Raw genomic sequence first — 16690 nt, 5'->3', positions numbered from 1 at the left:
CAACACATTCAAGTACAGTCGGTCACAACATAAACAATAAGAATAAACTGGACCAGTTTGAGTGTCCGACCTACACACTGGTCTGGAACAATTGTCATTCACAGTAAGGCGTAACTAAGAATTAAAACAAATAAATAGGTTCATAAATAGACATCACGTTGAAAAATAAAACATACAACAAGGATTAGTCTGCTATAACAACGACAACAGTTGAAGTGCAAAACACCGGAACGACAGTGACGACGAAATCATTTTCCTTCACGTAACAGAAAATAAACTTAACATTCTACACGATTCAAGCTGCCGTCAGTGAAGAGTACAACTTTAACGTTAACATTCTGAACGATTCAAGCTGCCGTCAGTGAAGAGTTTCAGTCAATATCCATCAGAAGTAACTACAAACTCCTAATTTCATCTGTGAGGTTTTCAACCGGTGGTCCATGCGCCCCCTGGTGTTCAGAATGCATTGTGACCGGTCCCTGGCCGAGTGAGGCCTGGTTTATGTTTAACCCCTGAACCTCCAAAATGTATCACAGCATAATCAGCTAATCTCTCGACATCGTCATCGTGTCACGTTCACATGGATGGACAAGACGAAGACGAAGACGAAGGAAACCTACAGCAAAAACCAAACCGTTAACTGACCTAAAAAAGATCACTGACAGCAGCTTAAATACATTGTCAGAAGAATGTGAAATTGAATTTTTGTCGTCAGTAACTTTGTAACTTTGTCCAACAGCAACTGAGAAGTAACTCCTGTGCTGCTCATTTTATTTAAGGCAACAGTGTAAGGCAACTAATCTGTGCAGTGATTCCCAACCACTGTGCCGTGGGCTCACTAGTGGGTCGTGAGAGATGATCTGGTGTGGCGTTGAAAATGATCCAATTTCACTTAGTTGGTCTGAAAAGTGTAATTTATGGAATTGTTTTATTTCCCATTGTGAGAGTAACAGGCAGAACAGTTAAATAATTGTCCACTAGGTGTTAGCAGACGGATATAAAATTAAAAAAGAAAGGGAGTCAGAGCTGCTGATGAAGATTTTTTTTTCTTCAATTCCTGCGAATATAATCAGCATTGTGTTCAACTAAACACGCAAGGGTTTAATAATGACAACCTAAATCGTGAGTAAATTTAAATTTACGCGACCTAAATCGTGAGTAAATTTAAATTTAAACAAGAAGATCATTCAGTTTATTTCATTAAATACATTTTCTGGCTAATTTTTGTCTGGTGTCGTGCGGTTGGATTTTTCTAATGCAAAATTTGTGCCGTGGCTTAAAGAAAAAAGGGTTGGGAAACACTTTCAAAGTGGCTACAGTTGGACTGGAAAAGCCACTTAATTCTATTAACTGTGGTGACGGGCTGGTTCCAAACACAGACCCAGATATCAAAAGCTTTGCAGATGATTTGTCCCGAAGTCAAAATGATGTGTTTTAGATTAGTTTTCTAAGGTTTTCCTCGCTGGGAATGAATGTAAGTACAACATCCTAAGCCACTATAAAATGTTTCTGGACCATATTGGAATGTTATGCTAAATTCAATTATACCCCTTGGCAAATATGCACTTTTTCCCAAAATAACAATGTGTGTATTTTATTCAGAAGATTTATTCACGGAAAAAATGACCAAAGGACGTAACTGAACGTTTCAATGCCTGAGGATGAAGAGTCGTGTCTACAATTAGGAGAGACAAAACTAGGATCCACCAAACTTCATACAATAAATAACTGTGTGAAAACATTTACACTGGATGCCTCGAGCCTCAGCTCAGCAGGTCACACGAGGACTGACTGATCACAAAGTTCCCTGACTCTGTAATTACTCCGAAAGAGCTCTTTGGAATGACAAGTGAAAAAAAAAAAAAAAAAGAATATTCTTCATTGTTTGGCAAAACAAGTTAATGCAAAACGAAAGTTGGCCTCAGGACAAACACAAAAAACCTTCACAGACCAAACAACACACATTTCCAGACTGTCTCCACCAGGAAGGAGCAGAAACCAAACACTGAGTCACTTCTGATGGAGGACGGACCTGCTCGAACGGAGCTCGGCCTGCGACCATTTGAACTTGATTTTGAGGATGAATGTGTCTGTGAAAATATTATTGTGTTAAACTTAGCTTGATTTTGAGGATGGGTAAATGTGTCTGTGAAAATATTATTGTGTTACTGAAACAAATGTCTTCTTGAATTTATAATCAAACTCAGTGATTTTAAGACGCTTACAAATAATTATTTTACAAGACCATGATTGTGACCTTTATTCCAGAACGATTTATGACCTAACTTATCTTTACCCCTATACTTGCGCCACGATGGTGAAGACGACAGAAATAAAACCCAAAAAATGACTTTAGGTTTTATTTGCCTGAACACTGTCTAAAGGCGCTGGTATTTTTTTTTCTTTATTTTGCTGCAATGTTATTATTTAAACCTGTTCAAATATCATTGCAATTCTTCTGCAAAGAGCTACGCTCGTCCGATTGCACCTTGGCTGCCTCGCCCGCCGCCTGTATGTTGAACACCCCTCCATCAGATGAAGGATTAACTGAGGTTTAGGATAGAAATAACAAACACTGGACGGACCTTAAATGTTTTACCGTGAACAAAAATGCGAGAAACTGCTGTTATGTAATTCTCCAACACTCGTGGGTGAACGAGCTGCCAAGTCCTCTGTTTTACTGCCGCCTACAAAAAAAGTTACTGCCAACAGCCGACACCTTCACATGCAGGTTTATGTGAAGCCGAGTTCTCCCATTATTCAGACATTAAATTCACCGTGGAACATATTAGCGGGAACCCACCTGGAAAGGCAGTAAAATATCTTATAGCCGACTCGACATGTGTACTTTTCTACGCCTGTGCCGCGGGATCATGATGTGACGTTAAATCTCGCAGTTCTCCGTATTGAAGCAAGATGTGTGCGGTATTTAACACGTACGCTGGGGGAGAAGAGAGCGAATGTGAAAACCATCTGAAGTGTGACAGGACGGGGGAGACAGGAGGGGGAGACGGCAGATGATGCGTCCAAACAGTGCGTGTCTCTCCTGCGAGATCAAACGCAGAACCAGGTGTGATTAACGCTGCACGTGCGTGGAATTAAACCTGTATATTTATAAGGGACGCCATGTTCAACAGACCTGATTACAAACGATGCTGACTCACCTCTGGAGCAGAAAACGTTTCAGTCTCCAGAAGGGTGAAAACAGCGTGAAGACGCGGATCACAGAACGTGGTTAGTACAGTGGACGAAGAGTCAATGCTGAGGTTTGATCTTCCAGTGCGGTCTCCTCAGGCCACCAACCTCTCTGTATTCTTAGGAAGGGTCTGCAGCAGCCTCCTCTGAAAGTCTTCCTCAAGAAGTTCAGGGACCAGGAACTCCAGCAGAAGATCCAACAACGAGTACACCAGGTGTCTAAGACCAGGGGCAGAAGATGTCCTTAAGTCACCTGGTTTAAATGACTTTGTTCAAACAGTACACGTCACCTGTTAGCACCTGCTCCACATCAAAGCCTTTGCTATTTCTGTATTTCCTGTCCTGGGGAAGTCTAAACAAACCTGATGAGGTTCAGAGAGAACTTCAGATTCTTCACCACCTCTGTGAGGAACAGATCGTTTCACCTTTTCTCCAGGACCGACCTTCAGAGCAGCAACATTATGGGATGGACAGGAAATATATTCAAAGCAGATTTACATTATCAACGCTAATGTCCGTTCAATTATCTCAGCAGTTTTGCCTTTACCTGCCAAATCCAGTTCAGATTCTTTTTTTTGCCCTTTTTTAATATTGTATAACATTATATATATATAAATTATACTTTATTTTTATTAATTTTACATTTTTCCTTTGACCATGTGGACCAGTTTTCAAACTGATGACCTCTCCTGAAGAATGCTCGGTCTGGATGAATTCCGTAACCTCCATAACGACCTCTGATAAAAAGCGAATGTGGTAAACGCTTGTGGTTAGAAACTCCACATCGGAGGGAAAACATCTGCCAACAATTCACCACCTCTTCCACCGTTGTTTAGACAACAGTCTAAGACTAAACAACACTTTATCAACAGAGGAACCGGTCAGACCACGTCTCTCTCACACACACACACACACACACACACACACACTACCTGACCAGTTGATGAGACACATGTGCTTTAAACCCCACCCAGCACCTCCGTCAGCACACACCACGACTGTGTGGATGAAGCCTGCAGGTTCAGGTGGATCATCCTCTTCATTATAAATGATGAAGGTGAACTCTTTGAGAACTCATTTCCTCCGTTGTACTGATACAACCTCAAATGGAAACAGCACTCACCTGTTAATGAGTGGATTCTGAAGCGACTCCAGCGCAGTCTCCCAGCTGAGCTTGTATTTGTCCGAGCCCAACATGTCTGACACCAGATCTGTGTGGAGATTCACACATAACATCACGTCAAAACAAACACTTTCTTGTGTCAACTTTACTTGTGTTTAACTTTACAAAGATAAAAGTAAACATCCAGTGACTTCAGTGACGTAGTCTGACGTTAAAGATTTGTTTTCCAAGTTGTAACGCAAATGATCTGAACTAGTCCTTTAAATAATGTCAGCGTAAACTAAAATGTGCAAATGTCAAATTATAAAATTTATAGTGTAAAAATAAAACAATTGTTTTTTTTGTTTTTTTTTTAAATACCATTGCTGTAGGGACACTGTCATCATGGCGAAATCGAGTGAGAGGATATTTTGAGGATAAAGATTTAGTTTGGATTTTGGATTAATATTTAGGGTCAGATTACAGTTTGGGTAAGGATTAGGATTATATACAAATTGATAACAGCCTGGGGACTGCCTGGTCCATATGAAGTGTTCACATAACAATGGTTGTGTGTGTGTGTGTGTGTGTGTGTGTGTGTGTACCTGGTAGAAGGCCCATCAGACAGTGTAGGGCTTGTTCCTTGGTGCGCTCCTTCTCCTCTTGGCTGCGCTCAGGGTGAGGGGATGTAGGAAGAGTCCCTCCAGGCCACACAGCCTCCTGGATGACTTGCAGATACACCACCCAGTATCTTTTCGACATCAGGTTGGCTACACCCACATCGAGCCACCTGGAACACACAGGGGAACATAAACGACGGTTATATGTCGACGAAGCTTTTCAGTCACGGGGTCAGAGTAAAAAAACTCCTAATGACGTGAAGAAAGTGTGGGGTCTGGAGATTTATTATTCAAATGATTGTTTATAATTTCTCCCATTATCTAAATATTCCCGCCTGTGGAGGGTGTAAACCACAAATCTCTGAACTTTTTTTTTTTTTTGCTCCACAAGGAAATTACTTATTATCTGTCCCCAGCTCGACCTCCCCGACCCTACACAGGAAGCTGTAGGTCACATAAGGGCCATCTGGAGCTGTTACATGTTTGACCTAAGGTTGATGATTTAAGGTTCAACCTACTAAGGTAGGAACTGGTCAGGAGACGGCGTCTAGATTTTTACAGACGTTTTTATAAACCTAGGAGAGCACATTGGTTCATTTTGGGTCGTGGATACGTTTGTGTAGTTTTAATAAACGCTCCATACACAATGTTGTGGTGTGAGCACACAAATTGTAATTAAAGTACACTCTCCTATGGATGCCTTCTTGATGGGTTGACAATGAAGCACTGGTCACCAGTACCATGAACTCTACCCAGGCTTCAGTGTGTGTTTTGCCGTAACCGTTCCCTCAGAATCCACATGAGTGAAACGGGGAGGTTTGGACTGTACTGGGACATTTTTGTTTTTAAGGCGTTATGTATCATCATACCCTAAAATCTAAGAGTTTCCACAAACTACAAATTACACAGAAAACTGTAACCCCATTTTTTTCCCTCTTTCCATCACAAGTTCAACAAACCAAACCAAATTAAAAACCGTTGACCATAAATTGCAACCGCTACTAAACAGCTTCAGAAACAGGACGTTGGCCAAACTGCAAGTTCAGGGTTATGACCTGATGACTTTGAGCCTGACTTCAGTCGGTTCTGAGTCCTGAGGATTTAAAACTCAGGGGTCAGCAGAGGAGTCTCGACCTTCACCTCTGATTTTGAAGCTCAGTTCTGCACAGCTTCTGGATAAGTGTCTCCTGAGGAGTAAATTCAATATGTTGAGTGGATCTGGATAACTCTGACCTGGCCTTGATTTACCACGTGTGGAGTGGAAAGACGGCCTGTCCCTCACAACCTGACTGGAGGAGGTTATTTAAAACCCAAAGTAAACACTAAAAACAACGTCAGTGTCGCTCAAGCATTTAAACCCTGCGCAGGATGAACAGGATGAACCCTATGGAGAAATGACGTGACATTTTACAAGTTCATAGTTCCTCCCGCGATGACACACTCACTAAGTACATGCAAAATAACAGCGTTCAAGAGTATTTAAGAGTCATTTCAGACGCTGTGAGTTTTCCAGGACTAACAGACTCTCTAAAAGCCTTAATAATGTGCAGATGCTGTTATGCAACAAAGTTCAAGACTTAAGCGCAGTGTTTAAAAGGAGTAAGGACCTCCCCCGGGGCGTAATGTGCTGCTAAATGTTTGCTCACTTCATGTGGGCCCTAATAAAGTGATTTCATTGGCCTTCTCTGCTCAGAGTTCCCACTCTATTACACGGAGAGGCTCGGGATCGTCACACTGTGCCAGCCACCATTACTGGTCCTCACAATTTTACAACTTTCCATTTGTTGTTATTTTAACTGGTCAGAAATGTAATCTAACTACTGGTTGGACTGGGAACTTTGTATCCAGTATGTTCAGATATTTTTGGCCAGGTTCACCACTTTTCTGTTGTGACTGTCGTAGTATTTATTTTTGTGACCTCACACCAGGTCTCATCATTGTGATGTGAGCTTAGTTTTTTATATATATATATAAACTTTAGAAACCATGGAGAATTTAGAAAACAATACTTTATGCTTCATGTCAAACAGTATAGCACTTTGAGCAGGGGTGTTAAATATGCAGCCCGTGGGCCAAAACCTGCGCGCCTGGGGTTTTAATCTGGCTCTTACTTAAAGAATTTAAAAAAATAAAGAAATACACAAACACTTCATGTTTTGTACAGTTATATTTCATTAAGTATGAAGATTTATCTAATGTACTATTGTGCATGAAAGCAAAGGGGAAAAAGACAGATTTTCTTTTTTTGTTATTTATAGGTAATTATGTTATGATTTCACTGGTCCGCCGCTTTTTTTTTTAGCTTGAATCTTTAGCGTAGACAGTAACTACATAGAGAAAAAAATTAGGAACTTGAGCAAACCTATTGTTAAAGTAAATATTGACCACGATGAAGTCACTGGTTGACTCACTGGCGTGCAGTTTACTACTTTATTTCTCCTCCCACATCCTGCTGGATAGTAAACACTAATTAGCTATCAGCCCGAATCAGAATGTGTCGACAAATTAAAGCAAGTCACAGCACGACATACTAAACTTCCCCAGATCCTACGTGCAGCCTAATACAACTAACACTAAACAACAGTCTTTCAGGCTTTTATTTTAACTTTTACATACATTTTTTCCAAATGGTTTTCAATAAGCGTTACAGGAACATCGCCCCAGCAGTAATAACAAAAATCAACTCCTAAAAATGGAGTACCTAAGCTTGACTGGCTGTGACTTCTAGTATATCTGCGCTAATATTAGAGCTTCAAGATATAGAAAACGATTCTATTGTCGCTTTTACAAGAAGCTGCCGCAGTAAAAGGCAGCTGTGTTCAAACTGAGGGAACAAGGATAAAATTAGAGTCGCTTACAGAGATGAAGTACTGCTGCCCCATGTTCAGAATGATACTACACACCGGAAAAAAACATCTACACACAGCACTACATCTGTAAACTTACAATAAGTTGACACCTTACTGTTTACCTAACAACAGTGACTGGCAACTCCAAGTGGACAATTTTTTTATGAAGCCAAAAAAGCTATAGAACAGGTGAAGCTAATTATATATGTAAGTAACTATATAGAACAGGTTAAGCTAATTATATATGTAAGTAACTATATATTTATTGATATATTGATTTATATATTTTTCTTATTCCCCATTTTTTAAATCTGATTAATCACAGGGTAGTTGTGGATTAATTGATTGATCATGTTTGTAATTTATTGTGATTTATAATGAAAGGAGGGTGAAAATACTGCGTATACATTCTCATTCATTCCAAACAATGCAATTAATAATTTTGACATCCCTATATATTTTGAAGTTAATTTTATATTGTGTGATTTAACTCAATGAAATAATGAACGTCCATTCAAACTGCGTATGAAATAATGAATGTCCATTCAAACTGTCTCTGATTTTCACACCGCTGTATTCTTTAAGAGACTGTTATCCAGGGACAGGTACAACAGACACAGTGTTCTTCTCTGTTGCACGGCCTGCAGTGTTCAGACGGGGCCTGATGACAACATTTACATCAGGCAGACGTCTGTGCACGTATGGAAACTATGACATTGGCCTTGTGTTCCGTTGTGTTGATCTCTGGGGGAAAAACCCCGTCCTCCACTCCATTCTAACCTTTTCTAACACAGTCACCTTCCAGTTCTCCGCTGCTCTTTACTTAGAGCCTGAGGATGTCACTGATTGTGACACAAGGACAATCCAGCCTTATTGCCTACTGCAGACATTTGTGGAGCCACCCACAGGAAGATTTGCAGCTTTCTGCACACAAAACCCAGAGTGAAGTAAAGGTAGGAAAAAGTGTGTCGAGAACTCCGACCTGGATGAAAGAGAATCTGCAAAGACATCTTGGAAAAAGGTGATGTCATTAGCAATGCCTTCATGCACCAATCAGCGTTTGTCCACATCGCAAACAAAATGTAATGACAGTTGCAGCGGGCTTATTTGTTTACCACATGTTGCCGGGCAGCAGTCTATCAAATCCTATGTAACTTAATCCCAAGACAGTCATCGTGAAGAAGCCACGTTTCAATCTGAGCTTCACTGAAATTAGAGGTGCGTTATACGACAAAACATCTTTTAAATATACCAGTGAGCATTATGGCTGGCTCTCTGCTGAGCGTCTTTGTTTGAATCTCTAGACAAGGCGGTGAGTGCAGACGGCCACAAAGGAGTCGGTCCGCGAACAGGCGCGGAGTAAGAATGAGATCACCGAATGTCAACGTTAAAGAAAGGCAAACACTGTGACAGTAGAGAGGGTTTCATCATCACTACTCTGGCCAGCACGGGACCAAATACAGCATTAAACCATCTCCACAACAGAGAAAGAACATCCAACGACACAGATGTGAGGACATCGCTGGTGCGCCTCCATCCAGCGGTGACGTTGTTTTATAGTCGACCGCCCGGTTGTTCAAGGTCAGCCCAGTTATTCTGTGTACGTGTGAGTGTGTCGGTGCTGGATCTGCCAGTCTGGGTTATACTGGGAGGCTGCATGGTGTCTGGTTTCTTCTTTGGCTGGTCACACAGACACGTTGCAGCTCTGTGCGACTAATTAACCACCATAAAAATGGACGTTAACGCCGATGTGGACTGTGGACTGTGATGTGACCGAATTTATCAGGTTGACTCTGAAAAAAGAGAAACACTGCTTTGGTAAAAGTTGAGGACTGTGGGGTCACTCCTTATTTATACTTTCTTGAGCAATCAATTTATGGGGGCTCCCATGGAAGGAATCTTGCCTGCCTCGCTGTAGGCCCCAGTTCTAATTCACCCAACCCTCACCTCCTAACCCAAAAAACCCTAAGACAGGTTGCATCAAGGCGGTCATGCTAAGACAGTAGGTGAAACTTCATTAGAACAACCACTCATAACTGAGAGCACAGATCTGTAATCAATATGTCTACCTACAGTCTAGTGCTTCATCTCTGTAGACCACACATGAATCACCTGAGAGCACAGACTTATCAATCTGTCCACCTACAGTCTAGTGCTTCATCTCTGTAACATTCATCATGTAATTCTATATAAAACATAAAAACACAACTCTTCTAAGTACAAACACAATCCAAAATCTGTCAAACAAAGGATAGATTTTACAAAGTAGTTGCCTCCATGGGAGATGAGGACCTGTATGTGACTAGTACTAGTTGTGCTTCAACGTGACTCACTGATACGACAAACTAACTCGACCAATGCAACCCTGACCTTCTGTGTGCACGGTTTCACCTAGCTGGACCAATGCAACCCTGACCTTCTGTGTGTGGGTGGCAGACCCCAAGGCAGAAACATTCCAAATGTATTAATGAACAAATTGAAACCATGGAAGTCCTCCTCGAGATAAAGAGCACGTTTTTATCAGTGCAACTCAGATAGCAGTAGATGGCCGTGACTGACCTGCAAATGTTGAGGTAACAAACATGCTGCTCTCACGCAAGAACACCGGGACCTCACCGGCTTTTCTCTCTGCTAGTGATTAGTGCAACTCTGGTGGGTTTGCCAGGAAAGAGACGTTTACAGTGCAGGTGACTGACTATAATCTGCAGAGGAAAATCCCCTCGAGTGTTGCACTGGTGTTTTCAAAGGTACACAAACAGCACGGGTAGGAATTAGGCAGCGCCAGGCTCAATATGAGCCGAGGGAAAGATCACAGAGTCGGTCGACAATGGAAAATATACAACAAATGTTGGTCGTAGATATAATGATACATTTAAATCTACCAACCAAAATGACCTTCCATTCACAGCACATCTCATTAAATTACCAGTGACTGAAGTCGTTGAATGTACTGAAAAAAGTCCACTAACCCTAAGCCCTCCTGTGATTGGTTAATGTCCCTCCATGTGATTAATAAAAGGGAAGCCTCTCAACCAGACACTTGATTTTCATGACAAGATTATAAAAACAACTTCTGCAATTACGTCCACCTTTAGTCCTTTTCAACAGATGTAAGTCTTGTTATGATGTCATGAATTCTTTACACTTGTGTGTTTGTATTGAACATATTTGTTGATTTATAATGTGGGCTTGAAGTGGTGTTCTCATCACTGTTATGAATCACAGTCAACCTCGTCAGTTTGTGAGCAGAAGCCTTCGCTGTTATGTCAGAGTCAACCTCGTCAGTTTGTGAGCAGAACTACAAAAAATAAATCAATGATATTTTCTCAGCGTATGGGTTAAGGCCCAAGGATTGTTCTAGAACGGTCCAGTACATGTTCCCGATTATTTTTGGATGTTTATAAATACTGACTCCCCCTGTAAGGCTGTACCCTCAGATTATCAAGTCATCTAAAGTTTACGAGGACACGCCCACTAAACAAAGATTGTCCGTGAAATAATTGTTTACAAAAAAAGATTATTTTTTCCAAGTCTGTTTTTCTTCAGCCCGGTGGTTTCAGGAGACTGACTGACAGTTTACACCTCTCCTGATTAACAGTCCATATAAATGGAAATGCCTTGACAACCTGAGATGATATTATGAACATGAATGATGTGAGAATATTATAATAAAGCCTTATCAGCTGAGTTGGACTACAGGACTCTGTGTGTTGGACCAGCTTGGGGTTTATTTAAGTTACCATTTAAGGCCAACTCAAGTATAACCAGGTCACGTTTGAGCTAAAATAAGACTTCACTCAGACACACTTGTGCAATGTTGGTGTGTCTCGGGAGAGCAAAGCTGAACCACGACTTTGGAACCACGTCTTGGAGCTTGGGTTAAAGTGAGAGGGTCTGGAAACGACACCAGAGACACAAAGAGGGCCATTGGGTCAAGACATGACTTCATGGTTTACCGTCTTTATTTAAGACACCGTGTGAATCAGCTTTAGAAACACCCCAACACCACTTCATTAAGAAAGCATTTGTCCTCTGTCTAACTTTAAACCGCCGTGTTGACAATAATGACTCAGATTGTCTTTCATAAACTGCCAGGGCGTGATTTCACAGTGACTACAACTCGCCCAGCACTAAAAAAGGCAAACGGCCTTGAAGGTTGAACAGATCACTGTGTTTCATAACCTCCACCAGATCTGACCTGTGCATTTGACCTATGATGACCCCTCGAGACTTTGTCGGAGATCTGTGGGATTATGGTCGTAACTGCAGACAATTAGGCCGCAGAAGAAAAAACCAAAGAAGAACAGAAAAACAGAAGAATTATCTAATAGACATAACACACAGACGACTTTATAGCTACAACACATCATGAGGTACGAGCCAGACAGACATCCTGCTTCAGGGAGCACGCCTAAATTTGTCTTATTACAGGAACAGCCTGTCCGAAGATGTTTCACCTCTTACATAACAAGCAGCTTCATCCAACTGTTTTTTTTTTCTTTCCAAATCTTCTCGGCACTGCCAAATCGATTACATGTGGTTCATTCATCTGACCATCACCACAATCCGCCTCACCGTGACTCCCTGCTGACAGAAGCAGCTTGCCGCTTCCACCGGGGGTCCTGGTGCTTGGCCCCTGAACCCGTACGTCAAGACAGAGCACTGCGCCAATAAAAAAGACGGGATATCACCTTCTCGCTATAAAACCAACCAGATGTGTTAAATCGTCTCGAGCCGAGAATAGATCTCTGTTTAGGGTCTGGTTAGTCAGGGGACTTAGTCGCTGAATTCCCCACATCGCTGTCACTGAAAATCACTGCTGCTTAACAAAGTCGCAAAGCATGAGGTCTTCACTCGTGTCAAAACTGAATGAAACAAGATCTTTGACATTTGACGCATCACACGAAACACTATATCAACTGGGATTAATCTGAGGGACGGCAGCATCGAACCCTCACATCTGCACTTATGAGTACACAGGATTATTCTTTGGAAAAAAAGAAACTGCATCATAGTAAATTAATTCCCTCCCTTCTTTAAGCAGGTGGCGCTGTGACCCAGTCGATATTAGTACCGTAAATAAGATAAAGCAGAAATGCAGTTTTAATTACAAGTATTTAACATTGGTGTTAAAGCTCTGCTCACTTTCTGTTCAGCTGGCTGAATTTAATTATCCCTATTTTTTTTATTATCATTTGATTTACTTTTCCAGTTCATTCCATATTATTAGAAAAGAAACAAAGAAGTGTCCATACTAGTATAATGGAGTACACAAAAAACAAGTGTTTGAATTTCTGTTCAAATTCATCTTTGTCCTTGATGACAACATATTAACATGGCCATTTACCTATCCAAGCTGAAAGAAAAACAAAAGTTTGAGAAGTAGCTGTCACGTCCTACGACTCAGAAACGGATGACGAAATAGTGTGCAAGAGGACTCGGTGTGATTGAAATGTACAATTGAGTTAAGCCAGTGCAATGCTGTGTTTTGTTAATGTTGGAGTTCTGACCACATCTACAGTTCTCTCCAAATACCACAGTGTGGTCACAGGCACAGCGCAGCAGCAGGGAGACAGAAACCACTTCACCGTGAAGCCAAACAACTTGTTGTTCACCGCCAGTGAAACCCAAGCGGGCCACTGGATGTCAGACGGAGATGCCTGGGTATTAATTAACAGTGCAGCGGGAGAAGAGACAGACGGCCCAAAAGAAAACAGACCCCGAGAGTTAGAGCGCTCCCTCTGACAACTGTTGACAAGCTCTAAATCCTCCGCACTCCCCTTCACCCTCACCTCCATCATCAAGTTGAATTGTTTACAGAAGCGTTAATATGGATATAAAAATAAAGGAGCGTGACGCTGGACGACAGGTGCAGTTTGAGGCTCGCACAGCAGATTTGAATCATGGAGTTTGTGGGGCCCGATAACTATCAACTGAGAAATGACGATAAAAGGATTACACTGCAGCAGCAAACACTGTACCAGCAGGGGAGAATGAATATCCTTTTTATATTGTGTTGCCATTACCTACAGTGCTTGTATGGATGCACCCAACCAAACACCTGACACACTGGTGTTACTGTGAAATCATAGGTTGTCTTCTGTGTTATGCTGCTGCTTTCAGAAAAATCTCTGCAATCTCTGTATTTTTTGGCCTTTCTCTGGCAAGTAATTAATCTGGATTACAGTCTGAGGACAAAACAATAGATGACATCACTCAATAGATTCACAATCATAATCAATAGATTATTCAAGTTTAAAAAATAACCAATTGCTGCAGATCTCCTGCTCATCGCCCATGCATGATGTTGCAAATATCTTCCTGTGAGTTTGATCACGCCATCAAGACAGACAGACAGGTGGAATAAAAATGAGCTGATCTATTGATTACCATTATTACACACACCTGTGCATTGACCAAACTGCCAGGAATATTCAACACTTACAGCGAGTCACCTGACCAGTGACCAGTGGTCAACCTGTCTGCCAAGTGTATTTCTGTAGTTTCACCTGAAACAAAATCCCCTCAGCCAACTAACTCTACTGCACACATTCACAAAGGATCGTTTCAAAGGGCCGCAGCAGTCCTCCTGGGAAGTGGACTAATTCACCTGCATCCCTACACTTGCTTGCGATGTTGACACACAGTGGCTGCACTTTGCTACATCGAGACACAGACAACAATTTGGCTCCGGTTGGATTTTCCATCTACGCTCCTGTCCAAGAGAAAGAGACGATATTTGTTTTAAACTGTCCCACTTTCCAGTCCATAAAAATCAGACATCTCCCAAACCAGAGCTTTGCCTTTATAGGAGCAAAGAGCTGTCATTTCCAGCCAGATCTGTCGCACTCGTGCACACACACAGACACAGACACACACACACACAGGCCCAGGTCCTGGTTTCATCTCTCAGACAGAACCACACAGAAACTTTCCTACATTTCCAAGCTGAATTTTAAATATACGTATGTGATAGGCTGCAGTTGTGCACAGTCGGGTTTCCTTTGCTTTCAGCTTCAATTTGCCTCCCACTTACATTTGTCAAGTTAAATCAATACCTTTATTAAAAAGTATAAACGCTGACAAACCTTCGTAGTTGTATTTTACTGACTATTTTTCCGGCATCCGGACTCAAATAAAATGAAATAAAGGTCACATTTTTCTAATATTATTATTTGATGTTTATTGTTTATATATGTTTATTATGTATACGGAACACCTGATATTGTGATCCTTACAATTTTGGAATCCAGTTGCAACTTAGATTGGACCGTGAGCTGCCAGTTGATAATCACTGACATATAGCATTAGAAACACCTAGCATTTATTATTTACAGTTCAGTTCATGCTTTGTCCAACAATGTACAATCTACAATCTAACGTAAATTTTGTCCTACATTTAGCATCCAGCTGTAGCTATTTCATTTATCGGTTAGATATGCACTCGTGTTTAAAGCCCGCTCCGCTATTTTAACCGCGTACCATGTGGTGTTCCGATCAGCAGCCGTCCACAGTGTCCCGTCTCTTCTGCTGAGAAACCAGTTGATGGGACAAAATCCCTGCCACATTGAGAGCTGTCACTGCTCCGCTGACAGACTGTGGTTTAAATTAGGCGAGGCTAAACAAAAGCACAAGGCCATTCATACTTGGCTGCTGGAATCGCCTAAAATAGAGGGACTTGTATCGATGTGAGGCGGCGATATCCTCGCAGCGACACCCCGGGGAACATGAGGTCAGCACAAACACTGGAACCTGAGAACATTGTCTGCATGTTGGGTTTACTGGCAGCAGAAGCTATACCTAACTGTGGCAAATGTTTGTGGAGGTTATGTCAGGCATTTTTGTGAGGACCAAACGGTGCAGACGTGTGTGTCTGCACACGGTCACGTAAAAACTTCCACATGTTCATATGTTCTGTTGAAAAAGTCAGCGTTTTATACAAAAAAAATAAAGAACAACCGTGCCCGATGGATCAAGAGGAAAAAAGTCTGTGTAGTTTGTGTTTCTGCTAAGTGCTTTATAAAAAAAAGTACAATGCATGACGACTGATGCCCTGGCTTAATAAGACATGTGCCTCTGCAGAAACTCAGCTGAAGTCTAAAATATCAAGTCTCTTAATAAGGACTGCACATAAGCCAGAGTCACCACTCTGGCTCATAAACAGCTCTCTCTCGCTCTCTCTCTCTCTCTGTGGAATCTCCACTAGGAAACACATGTCCTTGTGTCCCGACCTGGCTGGGTGTGCAGACTGAGTGGGCCCCACCAATGCACAACTTTCCATGGCTTTATTTTATTTATTTTTTTACAGCCTTTAGAAGCTCTTTGAACAGACGAGTCCTTGTGAGGCTTCTTAAAAGGCAGGCGTAAAATGATGTGTTTGATTATGGCAGCATCGTCATATTTGTCAGGTGGTAAGGTGGAGCTGAGCGTTCAGATGATTCAGGTTATTTATTTACATTTGTAATTATGCATTTAGCCAACGTCTTACCCAGAGCAACACACAGGAGGAGTCTTACCCAGTCTTACCCAGAGCAACACACAGGAGGAGGATTAACAATGGAGCAGCACAGAGGAAAGAAAACCACTAAGTTAGAAAAGGGTTCCAGAGGGGGAGAGTGCAGACGTGGAGACAAGTGCAGAAGTAGTGACACCTAAGTTAGAAAAGGGTTCCAGTGCAGAAGTAGTCAGAGAAGGACATGGTGCAGGGAAGTAGAGGAAAGTACTAGGACAGGAGCAGGAACGCCACCTGTTCTGGTAGCACTCAACAGGCCATTCCATCAGCGTGGAACGACCCACGAACAACTTATTTATATACTTATAAACTTATATCAAAAATATAAATAGATATTCAGATATTCCCTTTTTTCTGAAAGAATTTGGACAGTGACAGACACCAGTTTGAACTTTGGAACCAGTGACTCACG

At 41.7% G+C, this 16690-nt stretch overlaps 1 protein-coding gene and 1 long non-coding RNA gene across 9 annotated transcripts in view; both read right to left on the bottom strand.

Moving 5' to 3' along the window:
• Positions 1-931: 931 nt before the first annotated feature.
• The window catches only part of snx19b (sorting nexin 19b), a 23650-nt gene continuing 7891 nt past the window's right edge, over positions 932-16690 (bottom strand). For 3 of the 8 annotated variants that reach the window (XM_008308702.3, XM_008308703.3, XM_025054958.1), the window contains 3 exons: positions 4903-5087; positions 4319-4406; positions 2152-3414 (listed from right to left, as the gene is read on the bottom strand). In XM_008308702.3, the coding sequence (XP_008306924.1) occupies positions 3291-3414; positions 4319-4406; positions 4903-5087 (397 nt within the window). In that variant the 3' untranslated portion in view covers positions 2152-3290. Of the gene's footprint in view, positions 1116-1147; positions 2091-2151; positions 4233-4318; positions 4407-4902; positions 5088-16690 lie in introns of those variants that run through there. The other 5 variants (XR_003049526.1, XR_003049527.1, XR_003049528.1 and 2 more) reach the window with 5 other exon arrangements.
• Positions 8363-16270, bottom strand: LOC112486926 (uncharacterized). Its single transcript, XR_003049530.1, has 4 exons — positions 11044-16270; positions 10183-10996; positions 9879-10136; positions 8363-9802 (listed from the first exon to the last, which is right to left on the bottom strand). It is a non-coding gene; the product is annotated as an uncharacterized LOC112486926 (long non-coding RNA).

Source organism: Cynoglossus semilaevis, chromosome 4, assembly GCF_000523025.1.
Source record: "Cynoglossus semilaevis isolate Cse_v1.0 chromosome 4, Cse_v1.0, whole genome shotgun sequence".
Lineage (NCBI taxonomy): Eukaryota > Metazoa > Chordata > Actinopteri > Pleuronectiformes > Cynoglossidae > Cynoglossus > Cynoglossus semilaevis.
This window is presented reverse-complemented; position numbering and strand designations above follow the sequence as displayed.